At 64.8% G+C, this 24,102-nt stretch overlaps 1 protein-coding gene across 4 annotated transcripts; it reads right to left on the reverse strand.

The window, feature by feature from the left end:
* Positions 1 to 9: 9 nt before the first annotated feature.
* Positions 10 to 23,607, reverse strand: SBF1 (SET binding factor 1; the record flags this gene model as incomplete). 4 transcript variants are annotated; one of them, XM_081083281.1, is made up of 41 exons in its annotated part: positions 10 to 437; positions 537 to 668; positions 735 to 822; positions 1,396 to 1,607; positions 1,703 to 1,810; positions 5,428 to 5,658; positions 5,732 to 5,862; positions 5,934 to 6,060; positions 6,143 to 6,430; positions 6,812 to 6,988; positions 7,059 to 7,240; positions 7,544 to 7,621; positions 9,838 to 9,975; positions 10,056 to 10,252; positions 10,326 to 10,533; positions 10,630 to 10,763; positions 10,857 to 11,035; positions 11,497 to 11,624; positions 11,817 to 12,012; positions 12,087 to 12,160; positions 12,237 to 12,409; positions 12,486 to 12,748; positions 12,823 to 12,981; positions 13,060 to 13,128; positions 13,339 to 13,488; positions 14,289 to 14,401; positions 14,482 to 14,686; positions 14,791 to 14,889; positions 14,965 to 15,093; positions 15,166 to 15,279; positions 15,594 to 15,671; positions 15,753 to 15,866; positions 15,954 to 16,062; positions 16,138 to 16,270; positions 16,392 to 16,497; positions 16,710 to 16,733; positions 17,050 to 17,160; positions 17,239 to 17,397; positions 17,574 to 17,711; positions 18,068 to 18,153; positions 23,553 to 23,607. In XM_081083281.1, 41 exons carry the CDS (start codon positions 23,605 to 23,607, stop codon positions 339 to 341), a joined length of 5,694 nt encoding a protein of 1,897 aa, XP_080939407.1. In that variant the 3' UTR covers positions 10 to 338. The 4 variants fall into 4 exon arrangements, with proteins under 4 accessions (XP_080939407.1, XP_080939408.1, XP_080939409.1 ...); XM_081083282.1 differs by lacking the exon at positions 16,710 to 16,733; XM_081083283.1 differs by lacking the exon at positions 7,544 to 7,621.
* Between the last annotated feature and the right edge of the window lie 495 nt (positions 23,608 to 24,102).

Consider the following 24,102-nt stretch of genomic DNA (forward strand, 5'->3'; position numbering starts at 1 on the left):
GGCGTGTGGCACATAGTTAGTTCTCTTTATAGACTCTGTGGGAACAGGGTGCCTGCGGGCCGCCGGGGCCACCACGCGGACAGGGCTGGGCTATTTACAGGCCCACCGAGAGGGCTGTACCATGGCGCCTCCCGCCAGCGCTCAGCCAGGACTCCAAAATAAGTCAGAGCTGGCCAGGCGGGCGGGGTGGGCAGGATGGGGTTGGCAGGGGCTATACACACAAATTCGGGGGCTGGGCCTCAATACTGTCAAGGGTGGGGGCTGTAAACATGGCCGGGGGGCCCTGCCCACCCCTAGTGGTCTGTAACTGGACACAGCGCAGCCGGGCAGGGCTGGGCTCAGGCATCTGACAGGCAACTCTGGATCTGGTCCACCCACTGCTGGGCCGACGGCACGTCCTGGGCACAGAAGTTGTAAACACGACGAGTCGTCTTCACCTGGGGAGGGTGGGTAGCTGAGTCCTCGGCCCACCCCACGGAGCTCCCTGCCTGCCTGCCCGCCCGCCCGCCTTCTCCTGCACCCTGGTCACAGCTCACATCGAAGAAGGCCTTCTCGTCCACGGTCTTGGGGGCGCCCATGGTGGGAGTGCCAGACACCACGGCCTCCACCTCCGCCAGGTCGATGACCCCCTTGCACTCTGTATCCACGCGGTGGTCGTAGTAGCGCAGCTGAGGGGGACAGGAAGTCAGGGCCGGTCCTAGCCCCCGCCTACCCTGTGCCCACTGACCACTCACCTGGTGCTTGGTCTTGTCCAGCACGAACCAGCGGGCCTTCCAGGGCTTCATGAAGGCCCCCTTCTTGTAGAGGGTGCCCTCGTAGGACCTGCATTGGTAGTGGAACCAGGGACATCAGCGCCCAGCCAGGCCCAGCTGTCCCCTCCCCTTCTGGCCAGTCCTAGCAGCAAGACCAATGCCCTTGTCCCCAAATGAAGCAAGGCTGAGCACTGACCAGGGAGCCCCAGAAAAGCGGAGAAGGGCCCCCCACATCAGAGCCTCGGGTGTCCGTGAAGCCGCCCTGCACACACGGCAGGTGCTGTGGACAGGGAGGACCATCCAGCAGCTCCCCAGGCCCAGAGGGCGATGCAGCCGCCAGGCCCTGGCCCCACCGGGAACCTACTCAACCTCCCCTGGCACCCTGCCTGCCCTCACTGTACCCACAGCCCTGTCCCTCTGCTCTGCAGCCACCTTGGCTGGCCTGTGGTCACTGTTCTACATCCCAAACCCCTGCCACGCCACTATTGTGTCCCTAGCAACTGAGCTGAAGCTCAAGCCGCTGTCGGGTCCCCCCACAAGTCCTTCCCCCCGAGAATGACCAGAAGTTCCCCAAGGCACCTGTCCGTGATCTGAGAGGCCCCAGCCCAGAGGTGCCCACAGCCCAGTGGGCGGTGCCTCGCACCTGTTCTCACTCTCAGCCGTCTGGAACTGGCTGTACAGGGTGCTGGTGCTGCGGCGGGCGGCCTGGCGGGAGCCGGATGTGGTTGAGCCACTGCTCTGGTCACTGTCCAGGCTGAGGCTCAGGGTGGAGCCCACAGGCCCCTCCTGCAGGTACACACCCAGCGAGCGGCGGTGGTGGGGCACACTGGACACCAGCAGAGAACTGGGGGTGCCCTGGGGGCAGGAGATGGGCCTGTGTCAGTGCCAGGCGGCCTCCACCACCTCCTGGCAGCAAGCCCACCCAGCCCCCCACAGCCACTCCCGCTCACACGTCCGTCTGGCCGGCCTTCGAGGCGCTGGGCAGCCTTCACCCGATCCCAGTTGTCCTTCCACCGCTCAGGGGGCCGGCCCAGCTCGGTCTCCAGCCGCTGCAGCTCCTGGGGAGAATCAGGGAGCTAGCGTTATTCAGAAGTACCCAGCCTGGGACGTGAAACAGCAAAAGGAAGAAAATCCAAGAAAGTGAGACAGTAGGAAAAGGCCGACGTGTATGAACAGGACAAAAGGGGAAGACAGGGTGGGGAGGTGCAGAATCAGTGTTCAGAGACAACAGCTGGAAGTGGTACCACACAAGTAAGAGGCATCACAACACAACGAGGGCACTGCAAACCCAAACCGGCTACGGCAGGAAAATGGTTCAAGTTCAAAGGGAAACCCAATCCCTACCAGGAAAGAGGCCGCGCTCTTCAGAACACAACGGAACTGCCGGCTAACGTGCCCCCGAAGGCGGGACGTCCACCTCTGGTCACAACGGTGATCAGCTCCTGACTAGCCGCCGTAGACAACCATGGGCTGGACCAGTGCGGTCAGAGGCCCTGAGACGGTGACACCAGGGCCACGGCCACAATCGGGAGGCAGAGCCTGAGCCAAGCACCGAGTTGCCGAGTTGCGGAGGCAGCCGCCAGGAGGCTGGGGAGGCCGATGTGTGTGGGTCCGCAGGGCGGCGATGGAGGGAGGGATGGCACAGAAACCCACACTGAGGCCTCCTGAGTGTTTGGCCAAATTCAACTGCCATGTGACAGGCAAGATGTCACGAGGCCTGAGCAGCTACTAAGGAGCTATAGCTAAATCCAAGCCTGGAGGGGGGACACTGCGGGGAGATGAAGCAATGCCAGACACCCAGAGCCAGGCTCTTTGCGAGCACACGCACCGTCAGCAGAAACCCAGGAGGGGCCACGCCTGTGGAGCAGGGCCCCTCTGAACCAGGGGGAAGGTGTCTCTCGAGCTGCCCTAACAAAGCTTAGAAACAACCCCAGAGAAGACCAGCTGACACACAAGCCCATTAGCTGCCTGGAAGAAGAAAATTCAAGACACATTCAAGGAAGACAACACATTCCTAACGCTCAAAAAGGAACCCACAGTGTCCAGCTTATAAAAACATGATTAGACAACAAAAATGCAGGAAAATGAGACCCATACTTAGTGGAAAGACTAAAAGAAACAGCCCCCAAATGAAATTGGTATTCAATTACCACTCAAGATTTTAAGAAAAAGATGGACATAATGGTTGAAGAGATGGGGACTCTGCAGAGAATGTAACTATGAAAAAAAATTCTAGAGCTGAAAAATATCTAAAATGAAAAATTAATTAGATAGACTTAAGAGCACATAAACATAAGAGAAATAAACTTGAAGACAAGGTAATAGAAATCCTCCAAAATGAATTGCAGAGAGGAAAGACAGGAGAGAAAAAGAGCCTCAATGACCTACGGCAAAATAAAGTCCCAGAGGAAAGAAGGGAGAGATTGTGAAGAAAAAAAACTTTTAAAAGAAATAATAGCCTAAAATGTATTAAACTTGATGAAAACTATCATCCCATAGATTTATGATGCTTAAAGAGCTCCAAGCAGAATGAACACAGAAAAACCATGTGGTGGTCAAATTGTTGAAACCAAAAATGATGAGAAAAATCCTAAAGGTTGTAAGAGTAAAAAAAGGGCACTTTATGCAGTTTACAACCATAAGAAAGAGACCGACTCTTAATCAGAAACACTACAAGACAGAAAACATCTGGAATCATATTTTTAAACGACTGAGTATAAAAAGCTGTCAATCTAGAATTCTATACACAACGAAAACACCCTTTAATAAATACAGGCACAATACAGACACTTTCAGGTAAACAGAAGCTGAGGAGACCTGCACTACAAGAAACAGTAAATGTCCTTTAGGCCAATGGGAAATAATACTAGACCAGATCTACCCTAAAAGAGAAAGAATACTGAAAATGGCAATTACAGAGGCTTTTTCATTTCCTCATCTCTTTAAAACCAAGTTGACGATGTAAACACCATCCCTCCTGTGTATTTGTGACACAGGTGAACGTAAACTGCAGGATGACAACATGACAGACAGGGGTGATGAGGAGGGTGCTGACTGGGTCTGTGTGTCAGGTGGCACAGAGAATTCAAGACAAGATTGTTCAGTCAGCCCCTTATCCGCGGGGACACGTGCCAAGACCCCCACGGGATGTCTGAAACCGTGAACAGTACCAACCTACCATCTATACTATGTGTTCTCCTGTGCATTCATTCCTGCGATAAACTTGAACTTATGAATCAGGCATCCTAAGAGATTACCAGCAATAGTAATAAGGTGACTTATACGTTGTAGTAAGTTATGTGAATGGGTTCGGGCTGTTATTTAGTAAAACAAGGGTGACTTCAACCGAGCACTGCAATACTGTGAGTCAAGCTGACAACCCAGGTGGCTAACAGGAAGGAGTATCTGCAGGGGGTGGGGGGGTGGGGGTGGAGTTCTGGGCAGGACAGCGGGTGCAGGATCTCGCGACTCAGAATAATGCGCAATTTAAAATGGATGAACTGTTTGTTTCTGGAACCTTTCATTTGTTATTTTTGGATCATAGTTGATTACAGGTAACTGAAACCATGGATGGATAAGGGAGGACCACTGGGGTCCCTCACAACCACTACAAGTAACACAAAGAGGCATAGCTCAAAAGCCTGGTAAGTAGATAACACGGAACAGTAACAACTGATTGTTAGGAAAGGGACAAAAAAAATGAAGTAGAAAATAACAAAATGCTAGACTTCAACCAAACGACATCAACAATTAAGTGTAAACAGGGTAAAAACTCCAATAAAAGGAACCGTCAGAAGAGATGAGACCCAACCACATTCTGAGTAAAAGAAACTCAAATGTAGACACACACGCAGTCGAAGTCCGAGTATAGACAAGAACGTGCCACACGGGTGTGGGTTGTAAGGAAGTCAGTGGCACAGTTCACTCCAGACCCCAAGTCTATTCGTGTTCCCAGAGATAAAGAGGGACTCTCTTCTGTTCCCCGTGCTTGTGGGTCACCTTCACCCACAAACCCATGGCCCTGTGCTCCCCCAGCCCCTGGTGGCAGGTGCCCGCAGGCCAGGCCCAGTGTGGCCCTGCTGAAACCTATTCCTGCTGGTCTGCACGACCACCTCCCTGAGACGCAGGAATTAGCACCTCTACTCTCCCCACAAGGAAACAGAAGCTCCAAGATGCCGAGATATTCCCCCACAGCCACTCAGCCCAGCCTTCCTGACTGCCTGGCCACCGTGGAGAATTCTGGCTGCTGGGCGTCCCTGCCACCCAGCCCCCACCCCCCAACTCACAGGGCTCTTCCCTGCCCTAGGGCCTTGGCCCCAATAGATCCCGATTCCTGAGGCAGAGCAGACATGACCTCCGAGGAGAGGAGGCCTGGCGTCAACCCCACGCTCCCAGGCCCATAGGCACGCTTCTCGGAAGGGGACACGAGGCAGGTGAACCAGAAGAGGGGTGGGAGCTGGCGCGCCAGGACCTGGGAGAACCTTGCCTTTCCTCAGGGCCAACACCCGGTGGCAGGGAGCGTGCACAGGCCCAGAGCACCACTGCCTGCAGCCAGGGCAGGGCAGGCCCCGGCAGGCGGGCAGGCAGCATGCAGGCCGGTGAAGGGCAGGGCCACTGGACACGCACACACACGCACCCCGTGTCAGGGCATGCGGTGGGTGGGGCCCGCGCCTACCTCCAGCAGGCGTGAGATGGCGTCGGGCTGGGCCCGGGGACGGCTGTCGTAGCAGGGCCACACCACGCGGCGCCGGCTCTGGGGAGCACCGCCGTCAGGCCGCTCCTCCTCCGGGGGCTCCGGGGACACCTGGGCCAGTTCCCAGTCATAGGGGGGGCCCTGGGCCAGCGTTTCCTCGGTGTAGAAGTCCCACACCTTCAGGTTGGACACGTTGCTGTAGGGCCGCAGGACCTGGGGGCAGGCGTGGCATGAGGAGCTGGGCCAGGAGAAGGCCACTGGCTCAACCAGGCCCTGCCCAGCTCACCTCCGTGTCCTCGGGCGCGTACATGTAGTTGTAGAACACGGGCGTCCTCTTGCTCAGCCGGTCCACATACTCCCACACAGACCTGCAGGTCTGCGGGCCCTTGCGCTCCCCCTTCTCCTCGTACAGCAGCCCTGCAGGGGGCAGCACTGAGTCCCGCCAGCCAGCCCCCCCCCCCCCTGCCCGACCGCCTCCTGCACCCTACCCAGCTCAATGCGCTCGTAGTCCGAGTCCAGCAGGAAGGTCCGGAAGCGGCGGGACACGTGGTGGTAGCCAAGAAACTTGAGGTAGAAGGGACTGAACTCGAACTCCATGGGGAATTGCAGGTGGACCTGTGCAGGGTCAGAGTTTCGGGGTCAGGAGCCAGGGACCAGGGCCCGGGGGCTCAGCCTTCCGCCACCGCCACCCACTCACCTGGTGCACACAGTCCAGGAACTGCAGGAAGACGGGCGTGAAGCCGCTGCTCTGCCCGGCCAGGGTGTGGGCCCCCCGGTGGCTGAAGCGATGGCCAAAGGACAGCCACTCCTTCTCCACCAGCAGGCGGAAGCCCTCCAGGGTGCGGTAGAAGGGGTCCGAGAGCAGCTGCACCAGGGACACCACCTGCGTGGTGACGTCCCAGCCGTCCTCCAGGCTCACCAGCACGGAGGAGCCCGCGTCCAGGAGCTCCACCACCATCACCGACACGTGCAGCAGCTTGTGGATCTGCAGGGACCAGCAGCCTCGGACCGGCCCCGACCAGCCCAGGACCCACACGCCCCCAGGAGGGCAGCCAGGTGGGCAATGCACCCAGGGTACCCGGCAAGGTAGGCACAGCGACGAACAGCTGAACCCTGCTGCCTCCCGCCCTCCCAGCCCCCAGCACTGGAGAGGGGGCCCGTCCTTGGGATGCACAGCACCCCGCCAAGGACAGCCTTGGCCCTGACCGGGGTGGGAAGTGGCCATCACTCCCTCCCAGGGCCCAATCCTGCTGGATAAGTGAGCCAAGACCTCCTCTGCCCTTGGCAGCAGTGAGTGAAGGGCCCAGAACCATCTCCTCACCCCCAGAGGGCCCTCGGCCACAGTGGGGGCAGGGGCAGTGCAGACCTGGGTGAGCCACTCCGAATCCTCCAGCGAGCGCAGGAAGGTGGGGCCGGACTCGAAGTCCTGACAGCCCGGGACACATGCCTTCAGCAGCTTCTTGAAGCTGGTCTTCACCTGCCGGGCCTCAAACATCTCGATGGGCACCAGCGCCCACTGCTGCAGGGGGTCTGGTCGCACGCCCTGGAGGAGGGCACATGGTGAGACCTGCCCGGCTCCAGGCCCCACCTGGCCCCATGCCCCGACCAGTCACCTTGAACTGGGCCTTGTCCCCAATGATGTAGAGGGCTGCACGCTGGGGCCGCAGAAAGCCTGAGTCTGGGGGAGCCCCGTTCGCCTGGGGGGGCCCCCGCATGTCTCTGCCTGCTAGCCGGGAGCCCACATCACCACCGAGCCCACCACTGCGCCCGCTGGCCCGAACGCTGCCCCATTTACCTGCACGGAGAGACCAGGTGAGCCCCCGAGCTGGGCCGGGCACCACTTACCTGGGGCTGAGCTCCCGGGGAGGCGGGGAGGCCAGCAGGGCCCTGAGGGGCCTGAGCTGCGTCAGGGCCGGGGCAGGGGCAGGACTCGGGGGCCAGGTTAGTGCCCAGGGCTGTGGGAGGGCTCGGTTATGCCAGTCTGTTGTGTGGGGCGTTAGTGGCAGGCGTGGGGGGACGTTAGTGCCCACGACGACTCAGCCACACGGGGGCATCTGTGCCAGGTGTGGGGAGCCAGCCTAAGTGGATGGTACGGTACCTCGGGGTGCGGTCCGTCTGGAGGCCGAGGCCGCCATGGGGTTGGACAGCGTGGTGACCCTGGCTCTGGGGCTGGGCACTGGGGGCACAGCAGAAAGAAGGCTCAGGCCTGGCCCAGGCCCACGTGGGTGCCCAGCATGGGGGTCTTGTGGACCAAAGGGGCCACATGCAGGACTGGGTTCCACCGAGCCCCCCAGAAGCCCCCAGACAGCAGGGTCCACTCCAGGGCCAAATTGCAGGGTTCTCCCAGGTCCTCTGGCAGGGGCAGGTAGGAAAGGTCAGAGGAAGCAGGAACCCTGGGCCCCGCTTCAGAACCCCCTCTACGACCTGTCCCTGGGCCCTTGGACCCCACAGCACGGCCCCAAGCCGCTCACAGCACATCCCACCAAGCAGCCTCTTCCCAGCAGCCACCAGATCCGGGAGCTCCAGCCGCAGCCCGGGATCTCGTGCAGCCAAGGACACAGACGGCCCAGCCCAGCCCCAGGCCGAGCGGTGCTGTCCACCGGGGAGAAGGCCCCAGGCTCATGGGCTGGTCCGGCCCAGCTCGGGGCCCAGGGAACCTCGCCAGGCAGCTGCTCCAAAGCCTGCATCCAGCCTTGGTCGCTGAGGAGGCAGCAGGGACACAGCCCTGCCCACTAGCGCACCCCTCCACGCGGGGACAGGAGGCACACCCAGGGAGGATACAGGTGTCCTTGTCACGTGGACGGAGCCTGGGCTGCCCTGAAGCTGGGGGACCAGGAGGCTGTGGAGCCAGAAGTGCCCAGGTGGCCACAGAGAGGTGCAGGCACCAGGGGAGGGTGGGTGGCAGTGCCACCATGTCCCCACAATCGCATGCAAAGGTGGCCTCTGATGTGTGGAAAAGCAGAAGCCACGAACCAGAGCACTGAGAAGGTCAGACCTGTGCCCCAGAGGACATCCCCATGAGCACCCACCAGGGTGACTGGCTGCCCGTTCCCAGCCCCCTTGTCCCTAGTGCCCAGTAAGTGGTGACAGACAGGGGACATGAGCCCTGAAGTGTGGGCTGAGGCTACAGGCCAGGTTGGGAGGGAGGCTGCTCAGACAGCAGAGGGAGCGTGTGAGGGCAGGAGGGGCAGGCGAGGCCCTCGTGCACCTGGAGCCCCTCCTCCACAGTCAGGGGTGGAGGATGGCAGACCTAGGGACTCAGAATCAAGGAGGACGTACGGGCTTCTGGAAGGCTTGGCCTGGGGGGAGTACCACCAGCCCCCAAAACCCACCTGTCACCCCAGCGTGTGGACTGCAGTGAAAAACGCGGACAAGTACGAGAGTAGGGATGGAGGGAACCAGAGAGGTCTGACCAAGAAGCAACCACCACATCCCCTCTGCACCAATGGGGCGGGGCTCACGGAGAAGTGGCCCTCACGTGGCACCTGAGCCACGGCAGCCAGGGGGAGACAGGGTCAGGTGGAGATGGGGTCAGATGGAGAGACGGGGTCAGATGGAAGAAATGGAGGCAGACAGGGGAGACAGGGTTAGACACGGTGTGGGGGTGTGGGGGGGGTTGGGGTCAGGCAGAAGCCTATGAGATCAGGTGGGAAAGGGGATGCAGAAGTAAGTGCCTTGGAGTGGGACCCCGAGGAAGACACTCCTCCCTCGTTACAGAATGAGGCCCGCAGGGGTGGTTCCCGAAATCTGAGCCTCTCCCCGCACCCCGCACCCACCTGGCTCACCTCCTCAATAGGTTCCCCACCTGCTGCCCAGGCGGCCAGACCACCCCTCTACAGGGGCCACCCTGCACGTGTCCCTGCAGCAAAGGGCAGGGTCCACTGATGGCCCCTAGGCCCTCCGCCCGACCTTCAGGGCCTGGGGCCTTCTCTGCGTGCAGGGCAGAGCCACAGAAGGGGGCGGGCTCTTGGGCAGGGCTGGCGTGGACAGAGGGAGGGCGAGTCCCGCCAGCATGGGCCACCTGGGGACAGCGGGTCCAGTGTGCACGGAGGGGGCCGTGGTGGGGACAGGGATGGGGAGACCAGTGCAGACAAGGCCCAAGGGGCCAGGACAGATAAGGAGAGAAGCCAAGAGGGAGGATGGCTGGATGGAGTGGGCCATGGGGACCCTGAGGGGATGCAGGAGGGACGCCGTGTCCGTGGACGGCCAGGAGGTCGGGGAGCGCAGTGGGGGGTATAGGAGTGGTCAGAACAGGGGCTCAGGGGACTTCCCTGGTCCCATGCTGGACCTTCTCCCTCGTCTCAGACCCCAAACATTCTGCCCCCTCACTGACCTGCCCTCCATAAATGTCACCGTGACCCCCAAAGTCCTCTGGCCCATGAGCCCCCTCACCATGACCGCCCATGTGGGCTGAGGAGAAGCCGCTGAGGGTGTTGCGGCCGGATGTGTCGGCGTAGCGGGGCATGGAGCTGACCACGGCCTGCAGGTACTTCTCCTGCTCCAAGCTGCTGGAGTCCGCCTGGGACTGGCCTGGGGCAGGAGGCAGAGCTGCAGTGGGCAGTGGGCATGGGGCACGGGACCAGGGCACGCATGAGGACGAGGGAGGGTACCTGGAGAAGGCGTGTTCTGGGTCTTAAAGAGACCGACGACACCCTTGCCATGCAGGCCCCCCGAGCGCAGCAGCACAGCCTTGGAGCGTCCACTGCGCCAGCAGACCACGGGGAAGCGGTTCTGGCGGTAGCAGCGGGAGACGCGCTGCAGCGCATTGTCCTGGACGCTCTGGGGCACGATCAGCAGCCCCGGGTAGCTGTGGGGGGGCGTGAGGTGAGGCGGCTGCAGGCAGCACCCCAGCCCGTGGCTTCCTCCAGGCCAGCACGCACCTGCGGCAGATGGCGTACATGCGGTTGACCGGGGAGATGCGGAAGGGCTCCGACTTGGCGCGGCTCAGGCTGCTGCTCAGCGTGCCCAGGCCCAGGCGCTGGTAGTCCCTGCAGCAGGCCCGCTCCACCAGGCTGCTCATGGTCATGCGGTCCGAGGGCTTCAGGGCCGAGGTCGGGGTCAGCGTGCCGGGCTCCAGCTCCTCTGACACTGGGGAGGCCCGGCAACAGGAGTCGTCACCCCCACAGCACCAGGGCCCCTGCACAGGGGTCTTCACCCCGAGCACCCAGGGCTGCCCGCACCCACCTGAGATCTCATCCTCCTGGTCCTCGGGGGCCTGGCCCCTGTGCTCGTAGCTGGGGGGGCTGTACTTCTTCCGAGTCACGTGCGGCCGTCCCATGGTCTTCTTGGCGTTCTTCACGAGGTTCCGGGACAGGGTCCTGGGGTGCGAGGCCGGCAGTGAGCGGACAGGCACAGGCCCGCGCCCAGCGGTTTGGGAGGCGTGGCCCCCTGGCACCGGGCCCCCCCCACACCTCAGAGAGGGGCCCTTGTCCTTGGTGGCGCGGGGCGGCCGGCCAGGCGTGAGCGCGGAGCCCTGGGTGAAGGCGAAGGTGGTCCTGATGTCCAGCGGGTACCGCAGCTTGTGCAGCTGCTTGCGGAAGAGCTCGGCGTTCTCGGACCCCACCTCCTCGTCGAAGGCCATCTTCAGCAGCTGCGTCAGACACAAGGCCTCTGAGGTCTGGGCGGCCACGACCACAGAGGCGGGCGAGCCTACAGGAAGCCCTGTGCCTCCCAAATGAGATGGATGGTCAACACCCTGCGACCAGATGGGCCCCGGGGGTCGGGGAAGGCCCAGCGCCCGGCTGTGAAGGGCCCCCTGCCTCTGCGTCGTGCTGGGCACACCTGGGGCTGGCGGGCGTGTCGCTCCAAGGGAGCGCCAGCACTGGGCACGTGGGCCCTCGCCACCAGCCAGTGCGGCTGGCAGGCCACGGAGCACGGCCTCTAACCGTGCTTCCTCCTCCTCTGTGTACATTTGGGTCGTGCTGAGCTTATGCAGCACACTCCAGACACAGACTCAAAGATGGGGGCCCCGTAGAGCAAACAGGAGCGCCCCAAAGCTGGCAGATCACCCACTGCGTCCTGCTCCCCGCCCCCCCCCCCCCGCGGGCCCACCTGGAACGTGCAGGAGCGCAGATGCAGCCCGTCCTGCGGGATCTGTTCCACGGGGGTCGAGACCGTAATGCGCTTTTCCTTGGTCAGCGCGGCCACCGGGAAGGAGCGGACCACCACCTGCTCCCCCACTGTGACAGGCGGCACAGAGTCAGGGGACGGGAGGGGACAGTCCCAACGTTGGGGTCCCAGGGCTAAGGGGGCCGGGCAGGGGGAGGGAAGCAGTGACCTGCACCCGAGATGGGGAAGGAGAGGCAGGGAGAGTCCTACTCGTCCCACAGCCCCGGGTGTGAGGCAGGGCAGAGGCGTGTCCAAAGGCTCACCCAGGGGGTCAGTGGGCATCCCCGTGAAGATGACCCGGTAGGTGGTGAGGAAGACGGCACCCTCGGCCGGGAGCACTGCAGGGCCACCCCCGCTGCCCCCAGAGCCCTCCTCACGCCCGTCGGGGAGCAGGTAGACACGCAGGCCGTCCAGCACACACTCCTCGCCGGGCAGCAGGTGAGGCCGTAGCAGCTTCGGCTGCGCAGACACAGAAGCGGCACTTCAGGACCCAGCCCAGGCCCGGGGGCCCAGCCCCTCCAGGCCCCACGCACCTTCTGGATGGGGGGCAGCCTCTTGCTCTCGCGGTGCACAGCCTCCAGGGTCTCGATGTGCATCTGGACGATGTCTGGGAGACAACAGTCCTCACCCGGGGCCCAGCCCAGGGCCCACGGGGAGCGTGTCGAGACCCAGACCCCCCATACCTGGCACCATGACATGCAGCCCCTTGAGGTGGTCGCTGGTGACCCCACTCTCTGTGCAGACCTTGTCCACGAAGCGATTGATGAAGCGGACAACAGCCCCGGCTACGTCGCAGGTCTCTGCGTCCTCAAAGCCACTCTCCGTGTCATAGCTCTCGGCCACACTGCCCGCCATGCTGGGCCGGGAGGGCATGGTGGGTACAGGCCTCACAACCGAGCCCCGCCCCCCCAGGCCCACGGAGGCCCACCCACCTGCTGGTGACCAGGCTGTTGCTGGCGCTCTCCAGGTCGCCCAGCCCTGCACGCTCACGCAGCAGGCGGCTCTTGCTGGAGTCGAGGGGCAGCAGCAGGTAGCTCATGCGGTTGGCGTAGTGGATGGCCTGGCTGAACACCGTGCTCTCCTCTTTCTGCACCAGCTCCTGCTGTTTCTCGCGGCTCAGCATGGGCCACAGACGCCGCTGCTCGGACGCCACATCCAGGGCCGAGCGCTCCTCCTCTGCAGGCTCCTCCCAGCCCTGCCATAGCCGAGGGTGAGCTGGGACGGGCAAGCACCCGCCCCCCACTCCCAGGCCCGGGAGTCCTCACACACCTGGGAGGGGTCTCGGTCCTCGGCAGGTTCCAAGTAGAGGGCCCGGATGTGGGTCTGCACGTCCCCGTAGAACATGGCCTCCCAGAACTGGGGCGTGCTCCACACCACGTGCTCCTGCACGCAGCTGTACGCAAACTGCGTCACCCCCGGGCTCAGCTTCTACAGAGGCCAGGCGGGTGTCAGCAGGGGCAACGGGAAGGGGCGGGGGGGAGGGCACACGGGGCCACCAGCACTCACCCGGCAGAAGGCCGTGACCAGGGGCAGCAGAGCGGCTGCGATGCCGTGCTCGTCCAGAGAGGTGCAGTCCTGCGGCAGCGGCAGAGCCGTCAGACCTTCCTCCACGCCTCGCCTCGCCTCCCAGGGCACCAATCACTACGGTTCCTGAACCTTCCCCAGGCTGCCCTGGGCTGTTCAAAGGTTCAGGGCAGGACAACCCAGTACCCACCCACAGACCAGGGCCTCCCCCACCCCCTGGCAGTGCCAGGCCCCCTGCGGGCCCCGTGCCGGCCGCCTCACCTGCAGGCAGCAGTTCATCATGCGGACGACAAAGTCAAACTGCTGGTGGTCCAGGACGGCGCGGTTCTGCTGCACGTGCAGGTGCAGCTCCTGGGCCAGGCAGCGGCGGGCCGCACGCCCCTTCAGGGCCCTCAGCACAGCAGGGAGCAGCTGGGGACGGAGCACAGAGGCTGAGGGCAGGTGACTGACCACACAGGGACCACCCACTGTGCCCTGGAGGGCGGGGCCCAGGCTGTAAACACAGGGCCCTCGGTGTCCAGGCCAGGTGTGCCAGGGGCTGGGACTTCAGGGCTCTACACGCGACCGCGCGCGGAGGCGGGGCAGGAGGACGCAGGCTGCACGCTCATCAGCTGGGGCGCAGACGGCCCTGAGCACAGCACAGCGCTCAGCGAGCCCGCCGGGCCCCCTCCCAAGCACAGGCCTGCTGCTCCCTGGGGAACGACTAGGAGCTGCCGCCCCGGGCCACGCCGCTGTGGCAGGAGGAACCGACAGCTGTCCCGAGACCCCCAGCTGTCACGAGCACCACCAAAAGCAGTGAGTGGGTTCCCTTTTCTATCTGTTTTTTAAAAAACATGTGGGTCAACACTTTCTGTGGAGGATAAAGAAACCTTTGGGGGGTGGGGGGCGTAGGAAAGGATAAAGGGGCCAAGTATATGGTGATGGAAGATCTGACCTTGGGTGGTGGGCACACACACACCGCAATCTACAGGCCACGTGTCACAGTGCCCGTCTGAAACATGTGAGCCATCAACCAACGTCCCTCCAGTGAATTTAAAAGAGGAAATTGAAAGAAACGGCTCTCACTGAACCCCACTGAGCTGGAGGGACCTGAGCCCTGGCACCCACTGCCCTCCCTGCCAGCCCAGCTCCCCCAACTGATGGAAGGTGAGGAGGCCCAGCTGGGGCCCAGAGCTCCTGCACCCAGCACCCCCCACGCCCAGCGCCCTCACCTTCTTGGCCTCCAGCATCTTCCCCTCGAACACGTAGGAGATGCAGTTCCGAACCACCTCCAGGCGGCGAGCACTGTTGCCATGGAGCCCGCTGCTCCGCTCCAGGATGGCAGCTGGGGAGCAGAGCTCGCATTCACCTCTGACCTCACCCCCCCCCCCGGGCCAGACTCAGGGCCTCCCCCCCATTACGCACTCATAGGGGGCCCCGAGGGCACGGTGGTCCTCCTCTCGGCCTTCACAGCGGGGGGTGCTCCCTGCATCTTGGCCGTGGCCTGGTCCACGATCCACTGTACCATGCCCTCGTCCAGCCGGGGGAAGGGCCGGGGCGCCCGCCGCAGGTGGCTGGCCTCCCCTGGCCTCTGCACCTTGTGCATAGCCACGGCGGGGTACGGGTTCTCCTGGGGGCACAGGAGGTGTGGGCGCGCAGACCAGGGCTCCCTGAGCTCCCAGGGCTGGGCCGCAGAGCGGCCACCCACCCCACCCACCCGGGCCGCCCACCTACGTTTTTGTAGAGCTGCTCCGCCAGCTCCTTGACGTGACGCAGGACCCGCTGGGGGTGGCTCTCGTCCGCCCGCATCCGCGCCACCTCGTGGGCCACCAGCTATGGAGAAAGGGCGTCAGGCCCTGACCAGGACGGGGCGGGGTGGGGGCTCCTCCCAGCTGGGGCAGGGCACACCTCGTCAAACAGGTCCGTGGGACGGTAGGGAACCCCGCGCTCCGACACGAAGCCCGCAAAGGCCATGCCCTCCAGCACCTTCATCAGGAAGTCGTCCTCCACCAGCCCACGCTGGCCCAGGAAGGCTGCCTGGGGTGCATGAGGAGGTCAGCCCGCAGGCACAGACTGCTGCCCGACCGCTGTGCCCGCCCTGATGCCCACCTTGTGGAAGCGGATGACAGGCTCCGGGTGGATGCGGACCATGTGCAGACACCAACGGTAGCCCTGCAGGAGCTGAGCAAAGAGCCGCAGAAAAACAGCCCGCAGCTCCTTGTCCTGGGTTGCAGGTGAGTGCAGGTGAGTGCCCGGCCCCTGCACAGGCAGCCCTCACCCTCCACCCACTCCAGGCTCCACCTCCTCAAACCCAAACCCTGTGGGGGCCCTGCTCAAGCCTCCCCAGGTGCCTCAGACCCTCCTCTCCCTCCAGCCCCTCCACACAGAGCGCAGGGATGCCTGCGACAGCACTGACCCCGCTCCTGCCCAGGGCCCTCGGAGCTCAGCGCCTGCCCTCCCACCTCCCCCGTGGCCAGGGTGGCTGCACTGTGCTGGCGGCAGGCCTAAGGAGAGGGCACAGGAAGGCATGACCCCACCTGCATCTTCAGGGAGGAAGAGGATATTGTGGGGGGTGGGAAGGCGAGATCTGCCAACTCCAGCTCCGGGTCCAGGACCTAAGCAGCGGAGAGGAGCGTGGTCAGGTGCACCAGCCCAGGCGCTGAGGCCCCGTCCTCCTGCCCTCCCCGTGGTCTCACCATGCTCAGCACGCTGTGGGTCTGGCTCTGCAGCGGCTCCGGCAGCGGTGGAATGTGTACACACTCGGGGACAGTCACCGTCCCTCCATCCAGGTCAGCCACAATCACATCCAGCTGCGGACCAAAGGCGGTGGGTGGTCAGGGACCCGCCGGCCAGCCAGCAGGGCCTGGAGCGCGGGGCGTACACAGCGTGGTCCTCACCAGCTCCTGGGTCTCTGCCTGGAAGGCTGCATTGACGCCGATGATGAAGGGCGTGGGTGTGCTGAGAACCTCCAGGAGCTGCGCCGGCAGGATGGGCACGTAGGTGAAGCTGCAAAGGCCAGGGCTCAGTGAGGTGGGTGCCAGGAAGGAGGGGGCTGGGTGGCAGAGGGGCCCGGGCAGGCACCTGTATCGGAGCGGGAACAGCAGGGCCAGGAGTCCTCGGCAGGCGTCTGAGAGGCGCTGGTAGCTCCGGGACAGGAAGAGCACCTTGTGCTCAGTGAGGGCAGCACAGAACAAAGACAGCACGTTGGTGATGCCTGAAGGGAGAGGACAGGCTGGCAGGCCCCGCCCCGCCCCGCCCCACCCCACGCACAGTGACAGCCTCAACCTCTGACCCCGGCCAGGGGCGGAAAGGGAGGCCCGGAGCGGCGGGCTCACCTAGCTGGCGGAAGAGCAGGGCCACGCTGCAGCGGCTGATGGGCAGGGAGTCGGTGAGTGGGGTCTGGATGACCTGCCGGTCACCCGCCCCCAAAGAGATGGTTCTCTGTGGGAAGAGAGAGAGTGGTGCTCAGGGGCATCGCCCAGTCCCGAGTCAGCCCAGAGCTCCGTGGCCTCAGCAGGCCTGGAGGGCTGACAGGGCCCGAGGGAAAGGCCACACCAGCCTCTGCTGGCCCGAGCAGTGCTGCAGAGAGAGCTCGGGCCTCTGACCTGGGCAGGGATGGGCCTGGGTGGGCAGAAGAAACAAAGAGTCCGTACCACTCCGTCCTCAACAGAGTCCAGCTGCACAGGACAGACGGGCAGAGAGACACAGTTAGACACACGCGCACACGGCACTCGGACAGAGGCTGAGCATCCAGAGACAGCACACCCCAGGAGCGAGAGGACAGAAACACTGACAGGTGCCAGACAGAGCCAGGCGACACGGACACACAGGCGAGCAGGCAGGCCAGGAGGGATGGCGGCTGGCAGTGGCACCAAGACACACACGTGTCCGAGGCCTGGGGCCGGGCTCCGCCCAGGCTCGACTCTGGAGTGCCTGCAGCCCCACCCCCACAGCCACGGCACAAGGAGGGCCCAGCAGCTGCCTCAGACCCACCTGTGAGCCCCCGGCCAGGGGGATGGTGCAGGTGAGCAGGTTCCCGACCACGGTCTCCAGGCCCACGTTCAGGCCCTCCACGTGGATGGTGTAGATGAGACCCAGGCTATTCTGCAAGAGCCACAGACGAGCATGGCAGCAGCTGGCGGGAGACCCACGCCCTGCCTCGGCCCTGGCTGCCCGCCTCACCCTGAACACCTCCACGTGGTCCAACCGAGACACCAACACCAGAGTCTTTGGAGCGAACAGCTGGCCGGGAGGGCCAGACGTGCCCGGTGACAGTCGCCCTGAGCCTCCCTCGGCGGCTTCCTCTTCCCTCCCGGCAGCGTCCTCCGAGCACACGGCTTCCTGTGGACAGAAGCCTATTCGCCTGGCTCCCAGGCAGGTCCCGTGAACCCAGCAGGAGGACACGGGAGACTCTTCCGGAAACTCCAAGCTCCATGGGGTTAGGTGCCAGGACAACCGCAGACAGGGAGACACACCCAGGGGCAGGGGCAGGGGCAGGGGCGCAGCCCCAAGCTGACCTGCGTGGGCTCTGCCGGCTCCCAGAAGGTCAAGCAGGCACAGTAGTGCCGCTCGGAGTTGATGTCAGTGAGGACAGCAACAAAGAAGGTCGGTGGGTTCCTCTCAGGACACAGCTGCCACCCGCTGGGCTGGCAAAACTGTGGGAGGGAAGGGTCAGGGGTCAGCTCCCTCTGCACGCTGCCACGGAGTATACGCACAGCCAGGGCCTGGATGCCAGGTGCCAGAGCAGCAGATAGCACCTCCCTGGGCCACCGGGGGCACCTCACTTCCTGACCTAGCCTGCCCCCCACAAAAGGGAGTAATAGTCTAGGTGGGGTGAAGACCCTGTGATGCAGGACATGGTCCCCATAGTGAAGAGGGAAGGATGAAAGGATGTGGGTACCGAGCACCCTGCCAGCCAAGCCAGTGCCCCTGCCCCCCACCCCCCGAAGCAGCTCAGACATCTCCTTGTCCCTAGCAGGGCCTGGCCCCCAGCAGCCAACACCCCACTCACCAGCTCGATGCCCTGAGGGAAGGGGTTATCCTCCCAGTCCTTCTCCGGGAAGCGCTGCAGGATCTGGCCCTGGCCTTCCCCACTCCCTGAGGACAGGAGCAGGGGGTCAGAGCACCTGCCACCACCACCCCCCACCAGGCAGGAGCCTCGAAGCCCAGGGTGGAAACGTCCCCGCCCCCGTCCTCATCTGGCACCAGGCTGGCCTCAGCTCCCAGACCTACAATTTCCCTAAAAATAATCCTGAGAGAGGCCATCAGGCAGCCACAGAGCCCAGGGCCACCAGAGGGCGGGAGAAGCCCTGCGGTGGACGGGCCTCCCTGTCTCGCTCCCACTCCCAGGCCTGGCCCAGGGTCAGCACCCCCCGTAGAGCCCACTGCAGCCTGCACGCAGCTGAAGGCACAGCGCACCCCCTCCAGGAGGGGCGATCCTTCCAGACTGTCCCCCAGCCAACCCCCAGCCTAGGCATGAGGCCCTCACGATGCCCCCGGCCTGACAGCTGGCACCAGGACAGTGGGCGCCCGCAGCCCAGCGTCCAGCCCTGCTCCCTGGCTCTGCCTCACCGTCAGCCGAGGCTCACCTGAGAGGCACACGCAGTGTCTGTGGCAGGGAAAGACCACGGTGCCCACTGCCTCAGCGACAGAGCACCCCCAGGGGAGAGCGGAGGGTGCACAGGAGGCCGCTGTGCACAGCCACCCAGGGCCAGGGAGGAGGGCTGGGGCAGGAGGCCCACATCCCTGCTTGTGCCCCAGGGAAGCTGCCTCCCAGCCTAACTCCCAGGGTGCTCCCCAGAGACCCAGCCACTCCTTGGAACCCCAGGGCCCACTATGCCCCTCTCGTCTGCTTCCCCCACTCTGTGCCCAGGCATTGCTCCAGGTCAAGGTCACACCTGTGGCTCTTACTCATCCCAGAACCAAACTGGAGGCATGACCGGGCCCTGCTGGGGGACCCTGGCCTCTGGGGACTCTGGGAGAAAGGACACAGTCTCTGTTCTTCCTCCAGCTCCCGCCCCGCAGGGCAGCAGCGCGAAGCAGGAAAAACACAAGCCTCCCACCTTCACCTCCCACACTCGACCCGCAGGCCCTCCCCTGCTCGGCGCAGCTTCACCACTGCCCAGGGCAGCAGAGAGCCCGGCCACAGGCGAGGGTGGGCCCGGCCCTGAGGTCAGAAAGCGCCCTCCCAGGAGACCACCTCCCGGTCCCAGGCAGCACCAAGTCGGCAACAAGAGGTTCTGGCTGGCGCTGGAGGTGGCGGTGAGGGGCCATGACTGACTCACAAAACCTCAGCTTCCTGCTCCCCTCCCCCTCTGAGCACGACACTCGGAGATAAGGTGGCAGACAAGACGAAGTGGGGAAAAGGGACAGATGTCTGCTGGTGCCACATATACCTACACACATGCCCACAGCCCCCCGCCCAAGGGCCACCCTTGCGCGGCCCAGGCTGGGGTACCCTAAGGGATGGCTCCTTCCCCCAAGCTCCCTGGAGGGCCGACGGGTGTGGGCTCCAAACAACATCTGGGCCCAGGTCTGGCTGACACCAGGGCTCACCCAGTTCCTGCCATGGGGCAGAGGCGGAGGAAGAAGGGGTGTGCAGCTCTGCCCCACAGCCCCCCTCCCAGGCAGGCAGGCAGCTCTCTTGGCGCCTCTTCCCCCAGGACATGGACAGAGTAGCTGGCCACTGTCCACCGTCCCCTCCCTCACTCCCTCCCTCCCTTCATCGTATGAAACGTCAACTCTCACTTGCAGGGCTCCACCCTCCGAAGAACCAACTGGAGGCGACTCCTGAACTGTCCCAACTACCTCAGGGGCAGGTGGCTGGGCAGGGCAAGGGATGCTCATGGCACCAGCACCTTCTCTGGGCCACAATGACCCCAAACTTGACCTTCAGGTCTCAGCCCAACAGCGTCCCTTCCTTCAGGCAGCTGTCTGCTGCCCGAGCCTGGGGCCTGCAGGCCCTGCCTCCCTCCACCACACCCGACACCGGTACACCTGTTGGGGGGCTGAGCCAATGGGAGCTCCGTGAACAAGAAGCCACGACTGTGTACCCATCGCACACCTGAGCCTGGCACAGACCACAGCCTAATTAGCGCTCGCTGAATGCACACAACCGGCTACACTGCCATCCGCCCACAGCCAGCCCCACTCACACCCCACAAGCAAACAGGTTCCTCAGTCAGAGTGCGGGCAGCTTCCGGAGCCCGGACGCTCCAGGCATGCAGCCTCCCGGAAGGACATGCGGTACAGAGGCCTGGCCTCCTGACCCCTCTGAGACCCCAGCCCACACCTCAAGGGGCCAGGCTGCAGCGTGGCGATGGGCCCCACCCTGAGGCAAGGCTGGGTTCTGCCCCATCTCCCAGCACCCCCACCCGAGGGAGCCCTGTGGCCATGGAGGTGACCTGCTGCTGCTCCGCGCCCCAGCAGAGCTGCCCCTACCCCAGGGACCAGCACAGCCCTGCGTCACAGGGTGGGGGTGGGGGCCCTAGGAGGAAGGGCACTAGGTCCCCTGAGACACAGACAGGGACCAGACTTCCTCCCACAGCCACATCCCAGCAGCCAGTCCCGTGTGGGCTGAGGCTGATGGGGGCGGGAGAACACAGGGCATGCGTTCTGTCATCTGCTGGCAGCGCCCGTCACCAGTGCCAGGCTGAGTGCCTGGAGGCCGCCTGGGCTAGCCTGCACTGTGGGCAGAGGCCAGGGAGGGTGCACACGCCCTGGGACCAGCCCAGCCATAGGAAGAGCAGAGGGAGGCAGCGCCCTCCTGCTCCCCGGCCAGCCACAGCACAGGATCCGTGCAGAGGGGCTGTGGCCTCACAGGGGCTGGCGCTCTGGAGCCCCATAACCACTGCTCGCAGCCTCCTCAGTCAGGCCAGACCGGCTAGGACCCTCCGACTCCCAGGTGGGGGCTGGGAGCCAACCGAGGCCACCCAAACAGCCCCAACCTGCTCCAGAGGGAGGGCAGGACATGGGTGGGGAGAGCGATGGGGCACAGGAATGTGGCAGCTCCGCTCCGTCGGGACCGAGAGAGGCCAGGCCATGGGATGGAGGGGTCTTCTCAGATGCCGGGGCAGGGGGGACCAGGAGGGTCCAGCCCCTAGTCCCTCGGCCACTTGGTCAGGTCAAGTGCATCTCTGGCTCCCAAAGACACACCCGGCATTGGCCACGCGGCGTTAAGTCAGCAGACACTGCCAGGGCCCTGCCAGGCCGGGAGGTGGACAGAGGTGATCTGTCTGGCACCTGAGATGTTACCAGACCAGCACAGGGTGCCTGTATTGGTGTGGAGATGCTCCCACTCACCAGGGGAGGGGCATGCACCCTCTTCGATGACAGAAGGGGTCCCTCCTTCCCTCCTCCCCCCTGGAGAGGTCCGCCAGGTCGTGACCATGAAACCAAGATGCTCTCCCTCTGGCAAGACTCTGGGACTCAGCACCCAGGCCCTGCATCCAGCAGCTCTGGACAGGATGTCCAGGTCCAGGCCAAGACATCCACCTCTCCCCACCCTCTGCACCGAACCCAAGGACCCCGCATCCCTGCCCTAATGTCCTAGGCCTCCAGCACGCAAGGCCCCTCCTCCTCCCACAGAGGGGTCCGTTCCATCTGTGCCCAGGGGTGTCCACACACCTGCTGCTCGCCACTAACAAGACACCCACCACTTCCTGGAGCCGCCATGCAAACAGCTTCATGTGTGTGTCCATCTCATGCTCATGGCAGCCTGGCAGGTCTGCGTGACTCATCCCATCTGCGATGAGGAAACTGGGGTGCAGAGGCCTAAAGACCGGCCCAAGGTCACAGAGCTAGCAGGTGGCGAAGCGGGGCCTGCTGACCCCCACACAGTGCTCCTCTGCCCCTGGCCCCACGGCACGCACCCGGCTCGTGGGCTTGTTCCTCACAGGGATGGGCGAGTCCTGCCAAGGGAAGCCCTGAGGCTGGTGGCTGGCCAGGAGCCTGGAGCAGTGGTCCTGGGGCTCCAGAGCCCCACCCCCAAGGCAGTGGACAGCCTGGGAATCACTCCTTCCTGCCACTCATGGTAAGTGGGCACTGTGGGCTCCCGCCTTACCCGTCCTGGTCCAACGGCACATACTTGTGGGGTGCATACCGATGAGCACACGCGTCACAGCCAGCTGGTCACGGAGCCCACCCATGCCTCCTCTGGCCTCCCTCATATTCGCCCTCCGCGCCCCACGTCTGCTGTCACACCGGCAGCACGTCTCTGCCTCCTCGGGCCCGACCCCCACCACCTTCAGCACCATCAGCCTCCAAGCCTGCTCTGCACACGCAGCCCCTGCCCAGCACCCAGCCCAAGCCCCGCACAGGGGCCAGCCTTGCTCCCTGGATCCCATGCACCCCTCTGGCCTGTACGCCGCTGACAGTGCGTCCCCCGTGTGCAGAATGGTTCCTGCCCTGAGAACTCCACCTCCGGAGAAGACACGCTCCCCACGGACACGGTGTCAGGGGTGCATTCAGACAGCCGGGAGCAGAGCGGGGGAGCGAGTCCAGAGCGGGAGGGCCCTGAGGAGGGTCTGCGGGCGCAGGGCCCAGCAGGCGAGCAGGAGAGGAAGCCTGGGTCCTGGGTGGTGACTGACAGCAGGACTGACAAGCTGCAGGGTGGACCGCAGGCGCAGGGTTCAGCCCAGCCTGACCACAAGCCACCCCCGACGACACAGCACGCCCAGCCCCCCTCGCGGGCCTAGGACCAGGCACCCAGCCTCTCTCCCGAGCCCGCTGTGCCCGCTGTGCCCGGGGCACCAGCCGGGAGAGCTGGGTGGGCTGCCCCAGAGGGTGAGGTCAGGCACACAAAGGGCTGTGCAGGGCCTGGCACGGGCGCTGCTCCCCAGGCGCTGCCGCCCGGCTGTTGCTGATGTCATGGCCGGGCTGGGCTCTCGGACACGGCGCTGAGCGCGGACAGACCCTCGCGGACGCGGACGGACAGCAGGCAGCGCGCTGACCCCCGCCCGGCCGGGCTTGCAGGCCTGCGGACGCGGCCCTCTGCCAGGAAGGCTCTTCTCTCCCCCATTTCCTCCTGAAACCCTCCAGCTCCAGCTCCGCCACCACCTCCAGGTGCCGTGTCCCCCGAACCCCTCGCCCTCGCCTGCACCCGCCCAACCGCCTGGGCCGGGGACACCCCGCGCCGGGCCTGTGCTGCAGGCCGGAGGCACCGGGGTCGGCGAGGGGCTCGTGAGCGGACGATCGCGTCGCTGGAGGCAGAGCCGCCGGCAGCCGGCCGAGGCGGGGAGCCCGTCCCACCCACGGGGAGTCGGAGGCGACCGCCCGGGCCCGCTCTCCTCGCGGCAACGCCGAGGCGCTGCCTGCCCCGGCTCTGCCCCGAGTGCGGCGGCGGCGCGACCCGATCCCTCTCACCGCCCGCCCGCCCGCCCCCGACCCAGGCCCCCCGGACCCGAGCCGGCGCGGCAGGTGCCCCGGGCGATCGCGACGCTGGCCCGGCGGCCTCGGCCCGCCCGCCCCGGCCGACCCTCTCCGGCCCCGGCACTCACCGCGCGGGTGCGGCCCGAACGCCACCAGCACGAAGTAGTCCGCGAGCCGCGCCATGGCGAGGGGCGGGCGGGCTCCGCGGCTCGGGGACGCGAGGGCGGCGTGCTCATGGCCCGGCCCCCGCCCCGGCCCGCGCTCTCCGGACGCCCGGGGCCCGCTCCGCGGCGGCAGCCAGGGCTCCCGCCGCCATCTTCCCAGCCAGCCGGCCCGCCCGGGCGCGCCCTGCGCGTGCGCGGCCTCGCCCCGCCCCCTCTGGGCAGGGCCCCGGGAGGCGCGCTCCCATTGGTCCAGCCCCGCGGGCTCTAGGCCCCGCCCCCTGGGCAGAGCCCGGAGAGGCGCGCTCCCATTGGTCCAGCCCCGGGGGCGGGGACAGCGACGGCGGCTCCGGCGGGTCAGCGGCTGGCGCAGCCCGCTCCCCAGTGCCCCGGCCGCGGCGCTGTCAGCCGGCGGGAGGCTGGAGGGCCTGGCCCTGCCCGCGGGGCCCCCGGATGCGCACAGGGGGGCCCGGGGCGTCCCCTCAGGACCCGCCTACCTGGCGGCGGGTCGGACCCT

This window comes from Myotis nattereri (assembly GCF_964212035.1).
Source record: "Myotis nattereri genome assembly, chromosome: 2".
NCBI classification, from domain to species: domain Eukaryota; kingdom Metazoa; phylum Chordata; class Mammalia; order Chiroptera; family Vespertilionidae; genus Myotis; species Myotis nattereri.